At 39.5% G+C, this 21,894-nt stretch overlaps 1 protein-coding gene across 17 annotated transcripts in view; it reads left to right on the top strand.

The window, feature by feature from the left end:
* SYTL4 (synaptotagmin like 4) overlaps positions 1-21,894 on the top strand; it is a 90,990-nt gene that overhangs the window by 43,515 nt on the left and 25,581 nt on the right. For all 17 annotated transcript variants that reach the window (XR_011446241.1, XR_011446243.1, XR_011446242.1 and 14 more), the window contains 4 exons: positions 15,918-16,089; positions 16,333-16,548; positions 16,680-16,789; positions 17,035-17,137. Coding sequence is in view for 14 of the 17 variants with exons in the window: in XM_070291077.1 (XP_070147178.1) it covers positions 15,980-16,089; positions 16,333-16,548; positions 16,680-16,789; positions 17,035-17,137 (539 nt within the window). In the remaining 3 variants the exon portion in view is untranslated. The remainder of the gene's footprint in view (positions 1-15,917; positions 16,090-16,332; positions 16,549-16,679; positions 16,790-17,034; positions 17,138-21,894) is intronic.

Below are 21,894 nucleotides of genomic sequence, written 5' to 3'. Positions count from 1 at the left end.
CTGTATCCAAGAAAAATTGGAAAAATCTGAGAAACCAGACTTAGCACCTTTGCAATTTGAATCTACCTTAAATTTGTCTGAGCAACCTTGACTAGATATAGAAGACAGACACATTTTAATAAACATTTAGATTTCTTTTCTTCGACAGACATCACCTTAAAATTGAAAGGGACGATTGATAAAATAGCCAACACAGTATCCTAATGTAAAACTTTTGTTGACTGTAAGCAATGTTGCATGTCACTCGGCTGTTACCAGCCAAGAGGATGTTGTCAGTTGGTGCCTTTGTGTATAGATGGCTGGATCCAAACAAGGGGATTTAGAGAAGCCCTGCATCCCTGGGAACTTTCTTTTCTACATGGAGACTTTTTTGGGGGGCAAGGGTGAGTTTGGCAGACTCACCACATAACATGTTTTGGTTTCATTTCTTTATGCTCTAAAATCCTCTCTCTCACACCTTTAGATTTGAAAATAATTAGTTTTTTTTCCTCCAAAGTGGGCTGGATTTTGCTAGGTATGCTTCACTCATGTTTTGGAAACCTGCACACATAATAGGTATTAATTCTGACTGTGATAGATTGGTCTGCTTCAGATATGGTAATTGCCTTCATCACAATTAGCTAATAGAGTCCACTGTGGAATGTACCTTATGGCAGCATGATCTCCGTTCATTAAGCTGCTCTGCTTGCATCTGGGCAACTGCGTTACAGTCATCAGAATGATTTATTCTTTCCTAATTAACATATAACTATATGTAAGCAGAATCATGATAATACATGGCAATTAGTAAGAATTGTTTCTCTTCACCCTCCTTTAAGCAAATTGTTTCCCAACTTTTTGATCACTCTCCGTTACCAGCAAAATTTTTGATCACCTCTAATATACTCAAGGGCTTCCCCGGTGTCTCAGTGGCAGAGAATCTGCCTGCCAAGGAGGAGACCCAAGTTCAATCCCTGGGTGGAGAAGATTCCCTGGAAAAAGAAATGGCAACCCACTGCAGTATTCCTGCCTGGGAAATCCGAAGGGCACAGGAGCCTGGTGGGCTACAGTCCATGGGGTCATAAGAGTTGGACATGACTTAGCAACTACACAAAAACAACAAATACACATAAATTTATTTACAAACTATATATTTCTGACTGTCCCAATATTTTATAAGGCATTTACAAAAATAGAAGTAAAGAAGGGTATGAGATGAAACAAACCCTCTTTAAGATTAATTTTAATATTAATAGTGTAACAACTGCTGCTCTCACTTTGAGAGCAGTGACACTGTGGTCCTTCATTTGACCAAATTCTTGGTTTATGGGATATAGCTACCTGAGGGTCTGATTCTAAGTTGTTTATCTTAATATTTGATTTTTTTAAAATTATTTTTTGTTGTGCTGGGTGTTTATTGCCATGCAGGCTTTTTCTTTGTTGCATCAAATGGGGCTACTGTTTGTTGCAGTCCATGGCTTCTCATTGAGGTAGCTTCTCATGCTGCAGAGCGCAGGCTCTAGGTCGCCCAGTCTTCAGTAGCTGCAGCATGTGGGCTTAGTTGCTACACAGCATGGGATCAGGTGTCAAACCCGAGTCTCCTGCATTGGCAAGCAGATTCTTTACCACTGAGCCACCAGGGAGGCGCCTATACTTGAGTTTATGACTGTTGTAGCTAAGAAAGGATACCTCACAAAACATATAAATCTAAAAATTAAAAAGTGCCTTGTTGGATGCACTTACTAAATAACAGTATAAATATTAATTTCAGGAAACAGTTATGCAGACATTTTGTTGTTGTTCCATCTTCTCAGCTCTCAGTATGCTGTCTTTTTGTCTTTTTAACATACGGTTCAATACTCATGGAATATCTTCATTTGGAAGGGTTAGAAGATGAAATACATCTCTTAGGTAATAAGCAACTAATAGAAAAAATTTCCAATCTACTCTGTATTCTTTATAAAAGCCCCTTTGATTAAAAAATATTTTACTGTTTGAATGCATTTAAAGTCTCCTACTGCCTTAGAGGTATTTTGGGAGTGTAAAGCTGCTGGTTACAAAATGTTTAGTTACATTTAATCTTAAAACTTTAAAAAGTACGTTTTTAAGTCATCATTTACATACAATAAGCTGTGCATAAAGTATACAATTTAATAAAATTTGACATCTCTGTATATCCATGAAACCATTACCAAAATCAAGAAAGTAATCATATCTATTACCTTCAGAAGTTTTCCTTTTGCTATTTTGTAATCCTTCCTTGGAGGAATGTGGTGGGCTACAGTCCATGGGGTCATAAGAGTTGGATACTGCTTAGTGACTAAACAAACCACATTAATCCTTCCTTCCTGTTCATCTCTGTGTTATATCCCTGTTTTCTCACAACCACTGATCTGTTTTCTGTCACTATACATTATTTTTCATTTTCTACCAGTTTTATGTAAATGAAATAATGTACTACTGTGTGTTCTTTTTTGTCTGATTTTTTTCAGTCAACATAATTAGTTTGATACTCGTCCATATTGCTGTCAGTAGTTCAGTCTGTTCTGTTGTTGACCAATGTTCCATTATATGGATATACCTCAAGTAAGAAAAATCCATTCACCTTTTCATGGGCATTTGGGTTGTTTCCAGTTTTTGGCTATTATGAATAATGCTGTTATTAACATTCACATGCATGTCTTTGCATGGACAGATGCTCTTGCTTTTCTTGGGTTAATACCTAGAAGTGGAAAGTCTGGGCCATATGGGAGATATATGTTTACCTTTTTGAGAAACTACTAAAATGTTTTCCAGCATGGTTGTATCATTTTATTAATACATTCCCACTGCAGTGTGTGAGAGTTCCAGTTGCTTCAAATCTTGGCCAACATTTGTTACAATTTTAGTTTTAGTCATTCTAATGAGTGAGTAGTGGCATTTCGTTGTGATTTTAGTTTGCGTCTCACTAAGAATTAATGATGTTGAACATCTTTTCAGATGCTTATTTGCTATTTAAATGTCTTTGGTGATACATTTGCCTAAATTTTTGGTTCATTTAAAAAGTTTAGAGTTTTTTTTGTCTCCAAAATCTTTATTTAAGTAAAGATAAACATTAACACACATAAAGCATTGATTTTTCTTGGCTCTTGTGTCCCAATCCTGTGTTTCTTTTTTTTTTTGGTGGGGGTGATTAGCAAGAACTACTCTTTTTTTGAATTGGAGCATAATTGCTGTACAGTGTTGTGTTTCTGCTATACAACAGCATGAATCAGCTAAAAGTATACGTATATAGCCTCCCACTGGAGCCTCCCATCCCTCTAGGTCGTCACAGAGCACTGAGCTGAGCTCCCAGTGCTATACAGAAGCCTCACACTAGCTAGCTGTTTTACGCAGGGTAGTGTATATATGTCAGTGCTGGTCTCTCAATTTGTCCCACCCTCTCATTACCCCACACCATGTCTGTTCTCTACATCTGCATCTCTATTCCTGCCCTGCAAATTGGTTCATCAGTACTGTTTTCTAGATTCCATATATATGTATTAATATGCAATATTTGCTTTACCCATTCTGCTAACTTCACTCTATATGGCAGATGATAAGTTCATCCATATCACTACAAATGACAAATTTCATTCCTTTTCATGGCCGAGTAATATTCCATTGTATATACATACCACTTCTTCTTTATCCATTCATCTGTTGCGGGACATCTAGGCTGCTTTTATGTCCTGGCTGTTGTAAATAGTGCTGCCATGAACACTGGGGTACATGTTTCTTTTTGAATTATGGTTTTCTCAGGGTGTATTCCCAGTAGTGGGATTGCTGGGTCATATGGTGGTTTTAATTTTAGTTTTTTAAGGAATCTCCATACTGTTATCCATAGTGGTTGTATCAATTTACATTTCTACCAACAGTGCAAGAGGGTACCTTTTTCTCCACAGCCTCTCCAGCATTTACTGTTTGTAGATTTTTTTAATGATGATGGCTGTTCTGACTGGTATGAGGTGATACCACATTGTAGAGTGTAGAGTTTTGAGAGTGCCTTACATGTTCTGGATATAAGTCATTATTGGATATACTGTTTACAAATATTTTCTTCCAGTATATATAGTTTTTTTTTTTAATTTTCTTATTAGCATTTTTCAAAGAGCACAGTTTTTAGTTTATGTTTTAGCAAGTTCTGCATCACATTTTTGGTATTATATCTAAGAAATCTCTGCATTTTTTGCATATGTCTACCCAGTTTTCTCAGCACCATTTGTTGGAAAGACTGTCACTTCTCCACCAAATTCCCATGCATCTTTAAAAAAATAATTTTATTTTTGACTGTGCTGGGTCTTCATCGTTGCATGCAGGCTTTCTCTAGTTGCGGTGAGTGAGGCCTACTCTGTGTTGCTGTGTGCAGGCTTCTCATTGTGGTAGCTGCTCTTGTTGTGGTGCACAAGCTCTAGGCGGGTGGGCTCTAGTAGTGGTGCTTTGCCTCAGTAGTTCTAGCACATGGGCCTAGTTATTCCACGGCATGTGGGATCTTCCTGGACTAGGGATTGAACCCATGTCCCTTGCATTGCTAGGCAAATTCTTAACCACTGGATTACCAAGGAAGCCCCTCCCTTACATCTTTATCAGAAATTAAGGGACTATAAACATAAGGATTTATTTCTAGACTCTGCTCTCTTCCAGTGTCTACCTGTATGCTACTAAAACACTCCCTTGATTACTGTAGATTTATAATAAGTCTTGAAAACAGATTGTGTAACTCTTCTAATTTGGTTCTGTATATGTCTTGAACGTCACAATATGTTTTATAAATTGTTTTGCTTTAAGGAGTCAATTATATTTCTAAAGGAAACATAAATAAGAAAATAATATTTTTTACCTGCATATTTTGGAGTAGGAAATGGCAACCAACTCCAGTATTCTTGCTTGGAAAATTCCATGGGCAGAGAAGCCTGGTGAGCTACAGTCCATGGGATCGCACAGAGTCGGACACGACTGAAGCGACTTAGCAGCAGCAGCAGCAGCAGTGTTCTTCATTACTTTTTATAGATCCGTATTTCTGTTATTTCTATCTAGTATTATTTTTCTTCTGCCTGAAGGACTTCCTTTAACATTTTTTATAGTTGCAGATCTGATTGTGATTAATTCTTTCAATTTTTACATTAAAAAAAGTCTTTATTTCACCTCTGTTTCTGAATGACATTTCACTGGGTTTAGAATTCTAGATTGGCAGATAATTTCCTTTCAGTGTTTCAGAGATGTTCCTCTGTCTTCTCGTTTGCATTGTTTCCAGTGGTAAATTTACTTTCATCATTATCTTTATTCTTCTGAGTATGGTACGTTGTTTCTCTCCTGCCTCCCACCTGCTGGCTGCTTTTAAGAATTTCTCATTATGTCTGGTTTTAAAAATTTTGACTATGCTGTCCCATATGGTGCAGTTTTCTTTCTGCTTCTTGTGAAATTCATTGAGCTTCTTGGATCTGTGAATTTGTATTGTTCATCAAATTTAGAAAAAACTTGGGCCAGTATTTTCTCAAATATTTTTTCAGTGCCCTCATTTCCTTTGATGACTCCAATGACATGCATATTAGGCAGCTGAAAGTTGTTACACTGCTCATTAATGCTCTGTTTTCTTGAGTTTTTTTCTGTTTCATTTGAATAGTTGCTATTGCTGTCAACTTCAATAATCTTTTCTATTACAGTGTGTAATGTGCTATTAATCCAATTCTGTATAATTTTCATCTCAGACATTGCTTTTTTAAAATTAATTTATTTTAATTGGAGGCTAATTACTTTACAATATTTTGGTGGGTTTTGCCATATATCAACATGAAGACATTGTTTTTTTATCTCTAGGTTTGATTTGAGTCTTTTTTACAAAACCTTTCATGTTTTTATTTCGCTTTTTAACATATGGAATGCAGTTATAATAACTCTTTTAATGACTTTGCTAATTCTAACATTTGTGTCCATTCTTGGTCAGCTTTTGATTAATTATTCCTCTCAGCATGGACTGTATTTTCTGCTTTTTTGCATGCCTATTTATTTTTTATTGGGTAGTAGATATAAATTTTACCTTGTTGGGTGCTGATATTTTTATATTAGTACAGATATGCTTGAGCTCTGTTCTTGGATGCACTTGAGTTACTTGAAACAGATTAATCCTTTCAGGCTCTTCTGTTTCGATTTGTTAGGCAGTGCACAATCTAGGACTAATTATTGCCCATTATGGAGGCAAGACCCTCTGAGTACTCTGCCCAGTACCCTGTGAATCATGAGGTTTTCCAGTTTGACTGATGGAACAGGCACTGTTTCTGGTCATGTTTGAGTGACAGGCACTGTTCTTTTGAATCCTTTCAGCTAGGGTTCTTTCTCGGGCCTAGTGTAATTTCCTCACAGGCATGCCACATTGTTGACGTGTCCTTTGCTGAATATTTGAGGGAGGCCCTCTGTAGACCCTCTGCACTTCTCTCTGTGTGACTCTCTCAGGCACGCTGTCCTATGAACTCCAGCCAGACTCCCATCTCTGTCACCACAACTCAGGGAGTTCACCGGGCCCTGCCTGTGTTTGTCCTCCCCGCACCATGGCCTGGACACTCTCTCAAGACAATGAGCCTGGAAAGCCAGAGGGCTCACCCTGTTTGCTTCCTGTCTCCCAGGGATCACAGTCCTCCATTGCCTGATACTCAGTGTCTTCAAAATTACCACCGTTTTATCTATTTTATTTATTTGGGGAGGTGGAGGGGGTCCAGGCAGGGTAAAAATCCATTCTTGGCCAGAAATAGAAGGCCACTGACATTTTATAATCCCCAATTTTCATGAGCAGTTATAATTTGTAGCTCCATTTCAGTTCTCATTTTTCAAAAAATGCATTTCAGTTCTCATTTTTCAAAAAATGTATACATCATCACGTTTCTTGACATAGCTAGATCAGTTCTAAATATCTGTTCGAAAGTATACAGAATGACATGCAGCAATGCAAGTTTTCCATATCACTCATCAGTTTCTGTGTAAAACATACTATCATTTGCAGTTTAATTCAGGGTTTCTTGGTTAAACTAATGTCCTTTGAAAGACACTGGTTCACTTTTTCATTTTCAGTGAGCTATAAACTTTGCCAAAATTGTCCATTGCCCTTGGCCCAAACAGCAAAATGCTTTTATCATATCATTTAAGTGGGACATGACTGATGATGGAATAGAATTTATATGCAAAACCCTCACATAATTATTACTCATAGGTTTAGAGGAATAATTTAATATTGATTCAGTCTTTTTGCCCTTAAGCATGGGTCAGTTTTTCTGGACTTCTCTGTCATCTCTAAAGTTGTCAGCATAGTTGCTCACTGAAAAAAAGGCCTGAAACTTTAAGCTTAAATGCAGTTTAACTCACAATTCATCTGTATTCTTTAATAGAAAATCAATGTCACTTTGTAAGACCCAGTTACATCTTAAAGAACAAATGCACATATAAAAACTGACAAAAAAACAATAGCTAAACCTTAGAATTTAGCATTCTCTCTGTTCACATTACTTTGCTGCTGCTGCTAAGTTGCTTCAGTCGTGTCCAACTCTGTGTGACCCCATAGATGGCAGCCCACCAGGCTCCCCTGTCGCTGAGATTCTCCAGACAAGAACACTGCTGCATATTTTTAAAAACTCATGAATCTTTATAACAAACTCAAGACAGTAGATATCATTTTCTTCCTTTTACCAGTGAAGAATTTGGGAGCTTCCCATGTGGTGCTAGTGGTAAAGAACCTGCCTGCCAGTGCAGGAGACATACGAAACATGAATTCGATCCCTGGGTTGGGAAGAATCCCTGGAGGAGGGCATGGCAACCCGCTCCAGTATTCTTGCCTGGAGAATCCAGGCAGAGGAGTCTGGAGGGCTGCAGTGCATAGGTTCGCACAGAGTCGAACACGACTGAAGCGACTTAGCACACATGCACAGTTTTCTTCCTTTGACCAATGAAGAAATTGAAGCACTGAGAGGTTTAGTAGCTTGCCCAAAGTCACACAGATAGTCATTCATGAAGTTGGGATTCATATTCAGGCAGTTGGGGTCCAAAGGCCGTGTTTTGGGCCTGACACCAGACTGCCTCAGGAAGATAAAAACACTTTGCTCTCAGCTCTAGTGCCACTCTTCAGTTTCTGTGAGTGTAGCTTTAAGCATATAAATGCAAGTAGATTTCTGGGTGAAGACATTCAGCAAAGTTTATTGATCTCATATTGTGCATCAGACACTGTGCCAAGTAAGCTCTTGTGGGTACTAAGTCCAGATACAGTGCCTACCTTCAAGAAGGCCACATCTGGTAGAAGTTTCTAGTTTGAGCGTAAGTATTACCATCTTCCCATTTATATGTGCCATGTGCGTTGCATGTTTGAGAGAGGGAGGGGTACCGATGTGCCCTACAAATTAAACACAAAAGAATTTGTTTTATTTGCGGGCTACTACATGGACATTTTTTGATGGGTTCAATCCCTGGATTCGGAAGATCCCCCAGAGAAAGAAATGGCAATCCACTGCAGTATTCTTGCTTGGAAAATCCCATGGACAGAGGAGCCTGGCAGGCTATAGTCCATGGTGTTGCAAAAAAGTCAGACATGACTTAATGACTAAACAACAACAGCAACTTGATTTGTAGGTATTTGCATTACAATATTTTCCTGAATTTTGATTAATAAGTATTTGCAACTTTATAACTCTATGCACCATCTTTCCTAAAATATCTTCTTGTTGGGCAGGAAGCCCATAAGACGTTTCATCTGAGTCTTGACACCCCACAACTAATGTGGAACAAACTGTCCATCAGAGCTCGGGTTTGGACACTCATGTTATCTGAGCTGTGGTTCTTTTCAGTGGATAATCCTTACACTTTTGACTGGATAGTGTTAGTTGCTCAGTTGTGTTTGACTCTATCTGACTCTGTGGACTGTAGCCGCCAGTATACCTGTAATTGAATTTCAGTGAAAGACTAAAGTTTTCTCGGGCTTTGGTCTCTCCATTAAATCCTAGTACTGTTTGTCAATTGGGAGAAAATGAAAGGTCACAGGTTTTCTGTGATGCAAATCTGTCTGGCTTTCTTATTTGTGCCTCAGTATTTTTTTAAATTCTATTTTTAAAAACGTGATATGCCATTTGCCATAAAAATATATCACTTAAGTCATTGCAAATGCCTTGTTTTCATTTATGAATTTCTAGGAAACATTCTGCCCTATGGTATGGGCATGGTGGTGGTGGTGAGGCAGGGAGCAGGTTTCTTCTTTAAGATGTTAATGATAGGTTTAGTACAATTATGAAATTATGATTTCTTCTTTGGCATATGAGACTTGCATTATGACTTAGTACACGATCATTTGGTGGGGCGGGCAGTAAATGTTCCAGTTGGATATAGAATTCTACATATGTTCATTAAATTAGACCTATTTTGTTCAACTTGTCTTATATTTAGTAATTTTTTATCTGCTTATACTATTAATAATTGAAAGAAGTATGTTATTCCCCCCCTTTTTTTTTTACAAATTCTATTTTATTTCTTGACTACACCTATCAGTATAGTGCTAATTTACATAGATTACATCATATTTTCCTTTAAAATTGAAGTATAGTTAATATTCCGTGGAGAAGGAAATGGCAGCCCACTCCAGGCCTATTGCCTGGAAAATCCCATGGACAGAGGAGCCTGGTGGGCTACAGACCATGGGGTCGCAAAGAGTCAGACACAGCTGAGTGACTTCACTTCACTTCACTATAGTTAATATTAAAGGAAATGAACCCTAAATATTCATTGGAAGGACTGATGCTGAAACTGAAGCTTCAGTACTTTGGCTACCTGATGCAAAGAGCCAACTCATTGGAAAAGACCCTGATGCTGGGAAAGATTGAAGACAAAAGGAGAAGGGGACGACAGGGTTAGATGGTTAGATAGCATCATTGACTCAATGGACATGAATTTGAACAAACTCTGGGAGATAATGTAGGAGAGAGAAGGCTGGCATGCTGCAGCCCAGGGGGTTGCACAGAGTTGGACACATCTCAGTGACTAAACAACAATAATAATAGTTAATATACTTTATTATATGTTACATATAGTTATTTGTAAGGTATACAATATAGTGATTTACAGTTATTAAAGGTTAGACCCCATTTAGAAGTGACAGTGATAGAGTTAGTTACTTGGTCATGTCTGACTGTTTGCAACCCCACAGACTGTAGCACTCCAGGCTCCCCTGTCCATGGAATTCTCCAGGCAAGAATACTGGAGTGGGTAGCCATTCCCTTCTCAAGGGGATCTTTCTGACCCAAGGATTGAACCCAGGTCTCCTGTATTGCAGGCAGAAACTTTATCATCTGAGCCACCAGGGAAGCCCAGACTTCTTTTATAGTTATAAAATATTGGCTATATTCCCTGTGTTGTATCCTTTTGGCTTATTTTCTATGATCTACCATTTTGATGGTAATTTTTCAGTTTGTCTCTCTAGTTGTACATAATCTTCTGTTATATATTTGGAGGGATTTTCTGAGTGCATGTTAATAAAACATACTTGATTTAACTCTACGTAGTAGTCTTATCTTTTATAATGATTTTATTATTTTTAAATTTTGTTTTTTAGATATTAATATAACTGTCTCAACTTTATTTTGGTTTTCATTTACCTGGTATATCTTTTTTCTATCTTTTTACTTTCAGTCTTTTGTGATCTTTATGTTTTAGATGTGTCCCTTGTGAAATGGCACATACCTGGATTTTTTAATTTTATGTAGTCTGTTGCTGCTGCTGCTAAGTTGCTTCAGTCATGTCTGACTCTGCGACCCCATAGACAGCAGCCCTCCAGGCTCCCCCGTCCCTGGGATTCTCCAGGCAAGAACACTGGAGTGGGTTGCCATTTCCTTCTCCAATGCATCAAAGGGAAAAGTGAAAGTGAAGTTGCTCAGTTGTGTCCAACTCTTAGCGACCCCATGGACTGCAGCCCACCAGGCTCCTCCGTCCATGGGATTTTCCAGGCAGGAGTACTGGAGTGGGCTGCCATTGCCTTCTCTGATGTAGTCTGTTAACCTCTGTATTTTAAAGTATGAGTTTTACTTATACATTTAAAAATGTTAGTTGACATATTGGAGCTTTTTTTTTTACCATCTTATGTTTTATTTTCTATTTATTTCATTTTTCTATGTTTTTTCTCCTTGTGTTTAACTTTTTTTTCCTTATTCTATTTTCCGATTACTGAATCTAGAAGATCACATCTCAAGTGAGCTGGCTAGTAACAGGGTTAACATTGGAAATAGCAACCTATCATCTAAGGTGAGGTTGAGGATGGAATGCAGCTTTACCGAAAGTAGTCAGATTGGCAAGTGATAGGGCAGAGGAGGCAAGAAGCTGATGGAGGTCATGGCTTATATATTCTCCTTGGGGATGAGAATAAGAGTATTTCCTCAAGACTACCTAAGAAAGGGCCTGTGAAAGAGGCTTGCTAAGTCACTTCAGTCATGTCCAACTCTGTGCAGCCCCATAGACGGCAGCCCACCAGGCTCCCCCGTCCCTGGAATTCTCCAGGCAGGAACACTGGAGTGGGTTGCCATTTCCTTCTCCAGTGCATGAAAGTGAAAGGTGAAAGGGAAGTTGCTCAATCGTGTCCAACTCTTAGCGACCCCATGGGCTGCAGCCTACCAGGCTCCTCCGTCCATAGGATTTTCCAGGCAAGAGTACTGGAGTGGGATGCCATTGCCTTCTCCTGTGAAAGAGGCTTAGCATCTTATAATTCAGTAAAGACCAAGAAATAGTGAAGTCAAGACAATGTTGATACTTCCAGAACCTGTGTAGTTTTGCTGTGATGTTTATATGCTCTATTATCTTGTTAGTAATTAGTTTAATTACTTTTTATTACCTTTGTCATGCTGATGGATTCTAAAAGCCCACCAGGCTCCTCTGTCCATAGGATTTCCCAGTCAAGAATACTGGAGTGGGGAGTTTCCTAGGTGGCTCAGTGGTAAAGAACCTAGCTGTCAATGCAGGAATACTGGATTGGTTGGGAAGATGAGGGGCTCTTCCTGACCTAGAGATCAAACCTGGGTCTCCTGCATTGCAGACGGATTCTTTACCATCTGAGCCACCAGGGAAGCCACCAACTGAACTAAAGGCAAGTAAAAAGACTTCTAGGTGACAGCGAGGGTACAGCTGAGGTTGTAGACCAGGAATTATTTAGGACCTGGGTATAGGAGCAGACAAGGCAGACTATATAGCCTTGGTACAGGTTTGGGATTTTGACGGACAGTTGCTGCAGTGAGATGAAGGTGCATGGATATGGAAGATATTGGTGAGAGTGGTTCAAATGTTGCACTGTCGGGAGTCCAGGATGGATAGGGAAGGAAGATAGATCAATCGGAGGCAAGTAGACCAAGAGAAAGTGGAGGGAAGGCTCAAGAGACTGTGGTCTTGGTAAAGTTGTAGATAGGTATAGTGGGAGTAAGATGTAATTCAAAAATAGGGATTCTTGAATTTAAGATTTCAGAGGGGGGCAGTCCTGGTTGGTCAACTCCATGAGTGAAAAATAAAGGGAAGATGTTCAGTATTAGCAGTTCCATTTTGTTATCGTGCTGTGTTTGATTCCTTAATGACACTCTTACTTCCTTGGCTTTTACTCCTAGCTGGTCTCATTATGTGCCAGTGTGCTTGTCTCATCACAGAACTCTGCTGCCTCTCCATAAATATCAGTTTTCTAATAAATTTGGCTTTGCTTTCATTTCAGTGTGTCTGTGCCATCCTTAGTCTTTAATTGCCAGTCAGTTGGTGATACCTAGTTTATCCAGGAGCTGCTGATTTTTTTTTTGGCCAGTTCTTCAACCATAATCACACAATATGGGAATCCATTTCCACAGTGCTTTTGATTGCTGTGTTCAACATTTTATAATTGTTTTGGCCATGGTCCTGCCTGGATAGAGCCAGTGGAACACTAGCTCTTGAATGCAATTGCCTGGGCTTGAATCCTAGCAACTTCAGTTACTCTGTGTTTATTCTTGGGTGCGTTAACCTAACCTCTCCTGAGGCCTCATCTATAAAATGTGGATAACAATAGTACCTCATTCTTGGGGTTGTTGTGAGCATTACATGAATGTATGTCAAGTACTTGTTGCCTGGCATGTAATAAATTCTCAGTGAATGGAGCGATTGGGGTTGGTGATGACAGTGTGTTAGGTGCCAGGCCAGATACAAAGAATGGTACTGAAAAAGTCCTTGTTCTCATGGAGAGTATATATTCTCCTTGAGGGTGAAAAGTAAGAATATTTCCTCAAGACTTCCTAAGAAAGGGGCTATAAAAGAGGCTTAGCATTTTATAGTTCAATAAAGACCAAGAAATAATGAAATCAAGAAAGTGTTGGTATTTCCAGAACCTTGTAGCTTTGGTATGTCGTTTGTGCTCAGTCGTGTCTGTTTGCGACCCAATGGACTGTAGCCCACCAGGCCCCTCTGTCTGTGGGATTCTCCAGGAAAGAATGCTGGAGTGGGTTGCCATTACTTTGTTTGTACTCTCTATTATTGTCTTGTTGGTAATTAGTGTTTAAAAGGGAAAGCACTTACGTATTTTCAAGGGAGAACAGAGAAGGTAAGTAGGATCCTCACTTTTGACTCTCAATATGACTACAACAAAACTTCTTGCCTTATTTCTATGCCTGTTTCTTCTCTTACAGCCCCTGTCACTGTTACAGCTCTTACTAGCCAGGTGTTTAACTTTGACATGCACACTAGGCATCTTTGCCTTCACACTTCATTCTTTCCATTCAGTCAGTCACTCCATTTTGTCATTTCTGCTTCTCAAACCTATTTGTGTTCTCTTGTCTTCCTGTTCTGGTTTAGGTCTGCCCTGAAGCAGATTCAGTGAGTACATGTATTCCAAATGTGTGTTCCAAACACTGATGGGATTTTTTGCACACATTATTCAATTTTCTTGACACCTTTGAGAAGTAGTTCATTTTGTAGTTGAAAAACCAGAGGATGACAGAGATACAGTGACTTTGCCCAGTTGGTTAAAAGCATAGTTAAATAAACTTCAGTTCAGTCGCTCAGTCGTGTCAGACTCTGCGACTCCATGAATTGCAGCACGCCAGGCCTCCCTGTCCATCACCAACTCCCGGAGTTCACTCATATTCACGTCCATCGAGTCACTTAGGTTGTCTTTTTGTCCAGTAATCTGTCTTCTTTGAATGTTTTCTTTCTGGAAATTTAAAAGTAAGACTTATCTGTAAAAAAAATCAGAGCTATATAAAATAAAAAGTAAACATTGCCCCCCTCAATTCTGCTTCTCAAGAGGAACCAAAGATAATGGGTTTTGTTCTAGACTTTTTTCTTTGCATATACAAATGTATAGATAGATACTTTAGCAAACAGATCATTCAAGTATAGTCCTAAAATGACTCTTATTTTTCACTCAAGATATATTTTCATTCAGATCTACCACATTTTAAAAATGGATGCATAGTATGTCATCATATGGAAATATTGTTTTGTTTAATGATTTCTCTGTTAAAGAACTTGTTTTTGCTCTTACAAATAATATTGCAATAACTTTCTTGTACATACACCATGCATACACATTTGTGTGAATATTTCTATTAGCTAGATACTTAGATGTGGTATTGCTTGCTTTTGGAGTATGCACATTTTACAATGTGTTATTGAATCTGAAGCTCCAATAATTTGGCCACCTGATGCAAAGAACTGACTCATTATAAAAGACCCTGATGCTGGGAAAGATTGAAGGCAGGAGAAGGGGATGACAGAGGAAGAGATGTTTGGATGGAATCACTGACTCGATGGACATGAGTTAGAGCAAACTCCTGAAGTTGGTGAAGGATAGGGAAGCCTGGCATGCTGCAGTCCATGGGGTCACAAAGAGTCAGACTCGATTGAGCAACTGAACAACAATGTGTTATTGTACTTCAATTTGTCTTTTGAACCAGCCTTTCGTACTATAGCTAGAGTGATCTTTGTAAAACAAATTTGAGTATGTGATTTCCCAATATCAAAAACAAAGCAACAACAAAGGTGTTTGATGGATTTCTATTCTCTGTGTCATCAATTTAAAAATTCTTAATTTTTAAGAATATTTGAGAATTACATAATCAGGTTTCCAGCTATATTTCCTATTATTCTCCCCAACCAACAAACATATACTCTGTTCTATAAGGCAAAATCCACCTGTTCCATAAAACCTTCCGCATGTATATAGTTCTCTCTTTTCCCTCTCTAGGTAAGATAGAACTAATTACTCCCTTCTCTAAGTTCTCACAACAATTTATTATCCCTCTAAGAGTGCTTAGTACACTGTACTCTGTATGTACCTTTCTCCTCTGTGATCTTCAGCACAGGAACTGTGCCTCACTCATCTTTGTATCTGTAACACTTTGTACAATTCCTGTCAGAGTAGATTCTCAACAAGTCTGGGTGAAATAGGTAAAGATATTCTTGAGGTGGTGTTAGCAATAAGAACTTTGGGAGATAGAGTAGGTGATGGCCATTTCGAAGTGTAGCAAAAATCTGACTGAATCCAGGACTCTGGTCAGGAAAGGTTTGGAAGGAAATAGGCTTCAACTGGCAGAGGTCCCTGTGTGGTTTTCTCCACTACAGAGATCAGCTGTCTGATTATTTGGCTGAATAGATTTGTGACTTGAGAACATTAAAAGTATTGAAAATTAGATCATTGAGGATCCACTTGCTAGAAGGAGAATTTGACTCAGCTGTTGTGTCCTCTTTCCAGACTAAGATGCTTACGTTGAAAGACCCAACTGTTTGCCAGAGTCACGCATAGATTTTTCCCCTTGCAAACTTTGTCTCTTCCTTTTCAGGAGGAGTCACCTGGAGGTATAGGAATGGCACATTGGCCACACGGCTCTGTGTGTCTGTTTAGCTGCTCCAGGGGAAGCAGGAAATTCTCTGTGCACAGTTAGTTTTTATCTTTTTTTCAGGCAAATCTGGTGACCTGGTAGATTTGAAGAAAGAAGAGTAGAAGGAAAAACTAGGACAAGTCATGTCGGAGATACTTGATCTCTCTTTTCTGTCTGAGGTGGAAAGGGATTTGATCCTCAGTGTTCTACAACGAGATGAGGAACTCAGAAAAGCAGATGAGAAAAGGATTAGGTAAGAGTCCCAGAAAAATCATGTTCCCAGGCCCTTAACCAATGATACCCGGACTTTTTCTTATACTTCTCATCTGACTTTCAGAGGAACTTGTGTATGAGTTTTACAACTCCTCACTGAGTCAGGTTGGGCTCTGTTGCTTTCACAGAACTAAATAGTCTTACTGTCTCCACCTCTCGACCCATCTCTATCCAGCCCATGCAGCATCCAAATCACTTGTGCTTCTCTTTTGGGTATTGGCAGGCGACTGAAGAACGAGTTACTGGAGATAAAAAGGAAAGGGGCCAAAAGGGGCAGCCAGCACTATAGTGATCGGACCTGCGCCCGGTGCCAGGAGAGCCTGGGCCGCTTGACTCCCAAGACCAACACTTGTTGGGGTTGTAATCATCTGGTGTGTCGGGACTGCCGCATTCAGGAAAGCAATGGTACCTGGAGGTGCAAGGTGTGCGCCAAGGAAATGTGAGTGTTACTTAGAGTTGAGAGAAGAAAGGGGGCCCCAGTTGTGGTTTCTCCCTTTGTCCTTTATTAGTTGAATGTCAAGGGCCATTTTCTTAAAAATCCATTTCTCATTTTCTTTTATTCCTTCCCAGAGAGCTGAAGAAAGCAACTGGAGACTGGTTTTATGACCACAGAGTGAACCGCTTTGCTTACCACACCGGCAGTGAGATAATCAGGATGTCCCTGCGCCGCAAGCCTGCAGGTACCAGACCTGTTGGGATATGGCTCCCTGAGGCACTTGGCCTCAGTCATAGACCCGCTGCTGTGGGATCATAGTGTATTTTTACAGGCGGTGTGTCTTCCTTCACTCCATGGGCTCAGTCCATTTGTGGGCAACATAAAGACTGTGTTGCCATCCTTTCTGGAAACATACTGTGTTCCCCTTCCCCCACATCCCCCCCCCCCCACCATCATCACCCATATGCCATGCTTTTGTTTGTCTTGAAGTGAATAAAAGAGAGACAGTGGAACAGTCTCTCCTTCATCAGTCACAATTGGGTGATATCTGGCCAGGAAGAAAGATCATTCAGGAGCAACAGAAGGAGCCAAGGTAAGAACCAAGCAATCATTTAAAGAAAAGGCTATACACGCCTCTAATTGTTTTGTTTTTTAACTTCTATTTATAAAATAATAGATGTTCATTGTAGGAAAATTTGGAAAGTACAGAAAAGAGTAAACAAGGAAGAAAAAAAAAATCCTAATCCTGTAACCTACATATAAACATTAACATTTTGGTATATTTACTTTTTTCTTTATAAGAACAATTTGAAGACAAAATACTAATAACACAAACTCATTATTAAACATTTAACCAGTGTAGAAAACAATAAAGAAAACAACAAATCACCCAAAACCCAAATCACCCCAGTGTTCATATTATATGAAGTTATTTCAGATATGTTTTTTTGCATATGTATAGATAAAGGGATAGGTGGATGGATAGATCAAAAAACTTTTATAATATTAGATCATAATAGATTAAAAGCTTTTGTTCATTTTACTTGAATTTAACAGAATAAACACTGAAATAAAATATAGGAATCACTAATCTTCAGATGTGTTTCTTTACTGTTAAGGATATTAGTCATGAATATCCCTCTAAACTTAAGAAAAAATATTATGGAATCCACCAAGCAGTTAGTCATTTTTGTGTAGTATCTTTCTGGTAACAGCCTTATAAAGCTATAATTTAGACCATGTAATTCACCCATTACTAGTGTACAATGAAGTAGATTATACAGAATTGTGCAACCACCACCTCGATTGATTTTAGAACTTTTTATTACCTTAAAAAGAAACCTTTGTGTGCTTTAGCTATCACTGCCCACCCCCACCTCCATATCATTCCCCATCCCTAAACAGTCTCTGATTTACTTTTAATTTCTGTGATAGACATTTTATTTAAATAGAATCATAAAATATGTGGTCCTTTGTGACTGTTTTGTCTTACTTAACATAATGTTTTCAAGGTTCATCCATGTTGAAGCATGCATCAGTACTTTATTTCTTTTTATTGCCAAATAATATTCCATTATATGTAGATACTCCCATTTGTTTATCCATTCATCTGTTGATAGATGTTTGGGTTCTTTCCACTTTTTCGACCAATGCTATTATGAACATTTGTAATGAGTTTTTATGTGGACATGTTAGTCATGTCTGACTCTGTGACCCAATGGACTGTAGCCTGCCAGGCTCCTCTGTCCATAGAATTCTCCAGGCAAGAATACTGGAGCAGGTAGCCATTCCCTTCTATAGGGGATCTTCCTGACCCAGGGATTGAATCTGGGTCTTCTGCATTGCAGGCAGATTCTTTACTATCTGAGCCACTATACTTTAATTTAAAAAAGAATTAAAAATAATGAAATAAAATACTTAGGGGAAAAAGGAATTGCTTTTTATATACTTCTTTTCTATAACCCAAGGGAGGGGTTACAAAGGGATAGAGATGATACCAAGGGAACATTTCATGCAAAGATGGGCACAATAAATGACAGAAATGGTATGGACCTAACAGAAGCAGAAGATATTAAGAAGAGGTGGCAAGAATACACAGAAGAACTATATAAAAAAGTTCAACCACAATGGTGTGATCACTCACCTAGAGCCAGACATCCTGGAATGCAAAGTCAAGTGGGCCTTAGGAAGCATCACTATGAACAAAGCTAGTGGAGGTGATGAAATTCCAGTTGAGCTATTTCAAATCCTAAAAGATGATGCCAGCAAATTTGGAAAGCTCAGCAGTGGCCATAGGACTAGAAAAGGTCAGTTTTCATTCCAATCCCAAAGAAAGGCAATGCCAAAGAATGTTCAAACTACTGCACAATTGTACTAGCAAAGTAATGCTCAAAATTCTCCAAGCTAGGCTACAACAGTACGTGAACCAAGAACTTCCAGATATTCAAGCTGGATTTAGAAAAGTCAGAGGAACCAGAGATGAAATTGGCAACATCCATTGGATCATGGAAAAAACAAGAGAGTTCCAGAAAATTATCTACTTCTGCTTTATTGGCTACACCAAAGCCTTTGACTGTGTGGATCACAACAAACTGTGGAAAACTCTTAAAGAAGTGGGAATACCAGAGCACCTTACCTGCCTCCTGACTATTACCTGCCTCCTGACAAATCTGTGTTCAGGTCAAGAAGCAAAAGTTAGAATTGGACATGGAGCAACAGACTGGCTCCAAATCAGGAAAGGATTATGTCAAATCTGTATATTGTCACCCTGCTTATTTAACTTATATGCAGAGTGCATCATGTGAAATGCCGGGCTGGATGAAGCACAAGCTGGAATCAAGATTGCCAAGAGAAATATCAATAACCTCAGATATGCAGATGACACCACCCTTATGGCAGAAATAGAAGAACTAAAGAGCCTCTTAATAAAAGTGAAAGAGGTGAATTTAAAAGCTGGCTTACAACTCAACATTCAGAAAACTAAGATCAGGGCATCTGGTCCCATTACTTCATGGCAAGTAGATGGGGAAACTGTAAACAGTGAGAGACTATTTTGGGGGGCTCAAAAATCACTGCAGATGGTGACTGTAGCCATGAAATTAAAAGATGCTTGCTCCTTGGAAGAAAAGATATGACCAAGCTAGACAGCATATTAAAAAGCAGAGACATAGCTTTGCCAACAAAGGTCTGTCTAGTCAAAGCTATGGTTTTTCCAGTAGTCATGTGTGGATGTGAGAGTTGGACTGTAAAGAAAGTTGAGCACCAAAGAACTGATGCTTTTGAACTATGGTGTTGGAGAAGAATCTTAAGAGTCTCTTGGACTGCAAGGAGATCCAGCCAGTTCATCCTAAAGGAAATCAGTCCTGAATATTCATTGGGAGGACTGATGCTGAAGCTGAAACTCCAATACTTTGGACACCTGATGTGAAGAACGGACTCATTTGAAAAGCCCCTGACGCTGGGAAAGATTGAAGGCAGGAGGAGAAGGGGACACCAGAGGATGAGATGGTTGGATGGCAACACTGACTTGATGGACACAAATTTTCGAAAGCTCTAGGAGTTGGTGTTAGACAGGGAGTCCTGGAATGCTGCAGTCCATGGGGTCGCAAAGAGTTGGACACGACTGGGCAACTGAACTAAACTGAAGGGATGGGCAAAAGATAACTTGGGGATACTGGGTTTCAGTCTCCTGAAATTCTCATAAGTGTCTTCTTGTTTTTCAGTCTCAGTCATGAACCCCATGGACTGCAGCATACCAGGCTTCCCTGTCTGGCTCACTCAGTCTTAAGTGTCTGGTCTCAGTCTAGCTCTAGATGCATCCTCTAGTTCATACCAGTGCCCTGAGAGATGACATCCTGCAGAAGGCTTGTCTGCCTTGGTTGGGGTGCCCCCTTGATATCTGGGGTATAAATCTTGAGGATTTTTGTCTTTATCTTACCCCAGGATTGCCTACTCACTCACTTAATCTGTACACATTGGAAGAAGCTTTGCCAAGCTAGATTTTCTTCTGTTTTATTAGCCTTCACTTTTCAAACTTCATGTCTTGAGGCTTTATTCCTTTCCTCATTTGGTTGCTGCTGGCGAAGTTTTGACTTTTTATTTGTGTTTTTTCCCCCCTAACTTTCCTTTTATCATATTTTATATGACTGATGAAAAGCAATATAGAAATACATCAAATGAGTCCCCCGTAAGTTTACTTCTCCTGCCCCAGACAGTTCTTATTGTCATTAATGATTCTGGTGTATAGACTACCACACTGTCTCAATGTACAAATATGAGTTGGATTCTTAAAATTTTCTTTTTACAAAAGGATCATACTGTATACATTGTTGTTCAGTCGCTAAGTTGTATCTGACTCTTTGTGACCCCATGGACAGCAGCATGCCAGGCTCCTCTGTCCTTCATTATCTCCCGGAGTTTGCTCAAATTCATGTCCATTGAGTTAGTGATGCTGTCTAACCATCTCATCCTCTGTCGTCCCTTCCTCTTCCTGCCTTCAATCTTTCCCAGCATTAGGGTCTTTTCCAGTGAGTCAGCTCCTCACATCAGGTGGCCAAAGTGTTGGAACTTCATCATCAGTTCTTCCAATGAATAGTCACGGTTGATTTCCTTTAGGATTGACTGGTTTGATCTCCTTGCTGTCCAAGGGACCCTCAGGAGTCTTCTCTAGCACCACAATTCGAAAGCATCAATTCTTTGATACTCATCTTTCTTAATTCCTTTCTTTGGGCTTCCCTGGTAGGTCAGATGGTAAAGAATCTGCCTGCAGTGCACGAGACCCGGGTTTGATCCCTGGGTCAGGAGGATCCCTTGTAGAAGGGCATGGTAACCCAGTCCAGTATGCTTGTCTGGAGAATTCTATGAACAGAGGAGTCCTGTGGGCTACAGTCCATGGGGTCGCAAAGAGTCAGACACAACTAGGTAACTAACACTATGCTTACTATGCTTTCTTAATTCCTTCAGTATTTTCATTACCCCATTTTTGAACTTGGTGTCTATTAGACTGAAGAGATCTATTTCGTTGTTTGTTCCTGCAGGGGAGTTCTCTTGGTCTTTTAACTGGGAGTGGTTCCTCTGCTTCTTTATTTTGCTCATGTTTCTCTTACTTTGTGAGTTTAGGAGAAACAAATACCTACTTTATTCTAGAAGGGCTGTTCATCTGCAGGAGTTTTCCTGCGTAGCGTAGTGTGTTTAATAATTTTTTGGCATGAGGGCTGTTTTTGGTTTGGATGCTTGCTGTCCCTTTCCTCAGTGTGTGTTGGCTATTATCCCCTTGACAGGGAGCGTGCACGTGTGCTCCCAGGAAGGCATGTACAGCAGTTGGCACCCAGTTGTGGGGCCCTCAGTGGT

This window comes from Ovis canadensis, chromosome X (genome assembly GCF_042477335.2).
Source record: "Ovis canadensis isolate MfBH-ARS-UI-01 breed Bighorn chromosome X, ARS-UI_OviCan_v2, whole genome shotgun sequence".
In the NCBI taxonomy this organism is placed as follows: Eukaryota; Metazoa; Chordata; class Mammalia; order Artiodactyla; family Bovidae; genus Ovis; species Ovis canadensis.
This window is presented reverse-complemented; position numbering and strand designations above follow the sequence as displayed.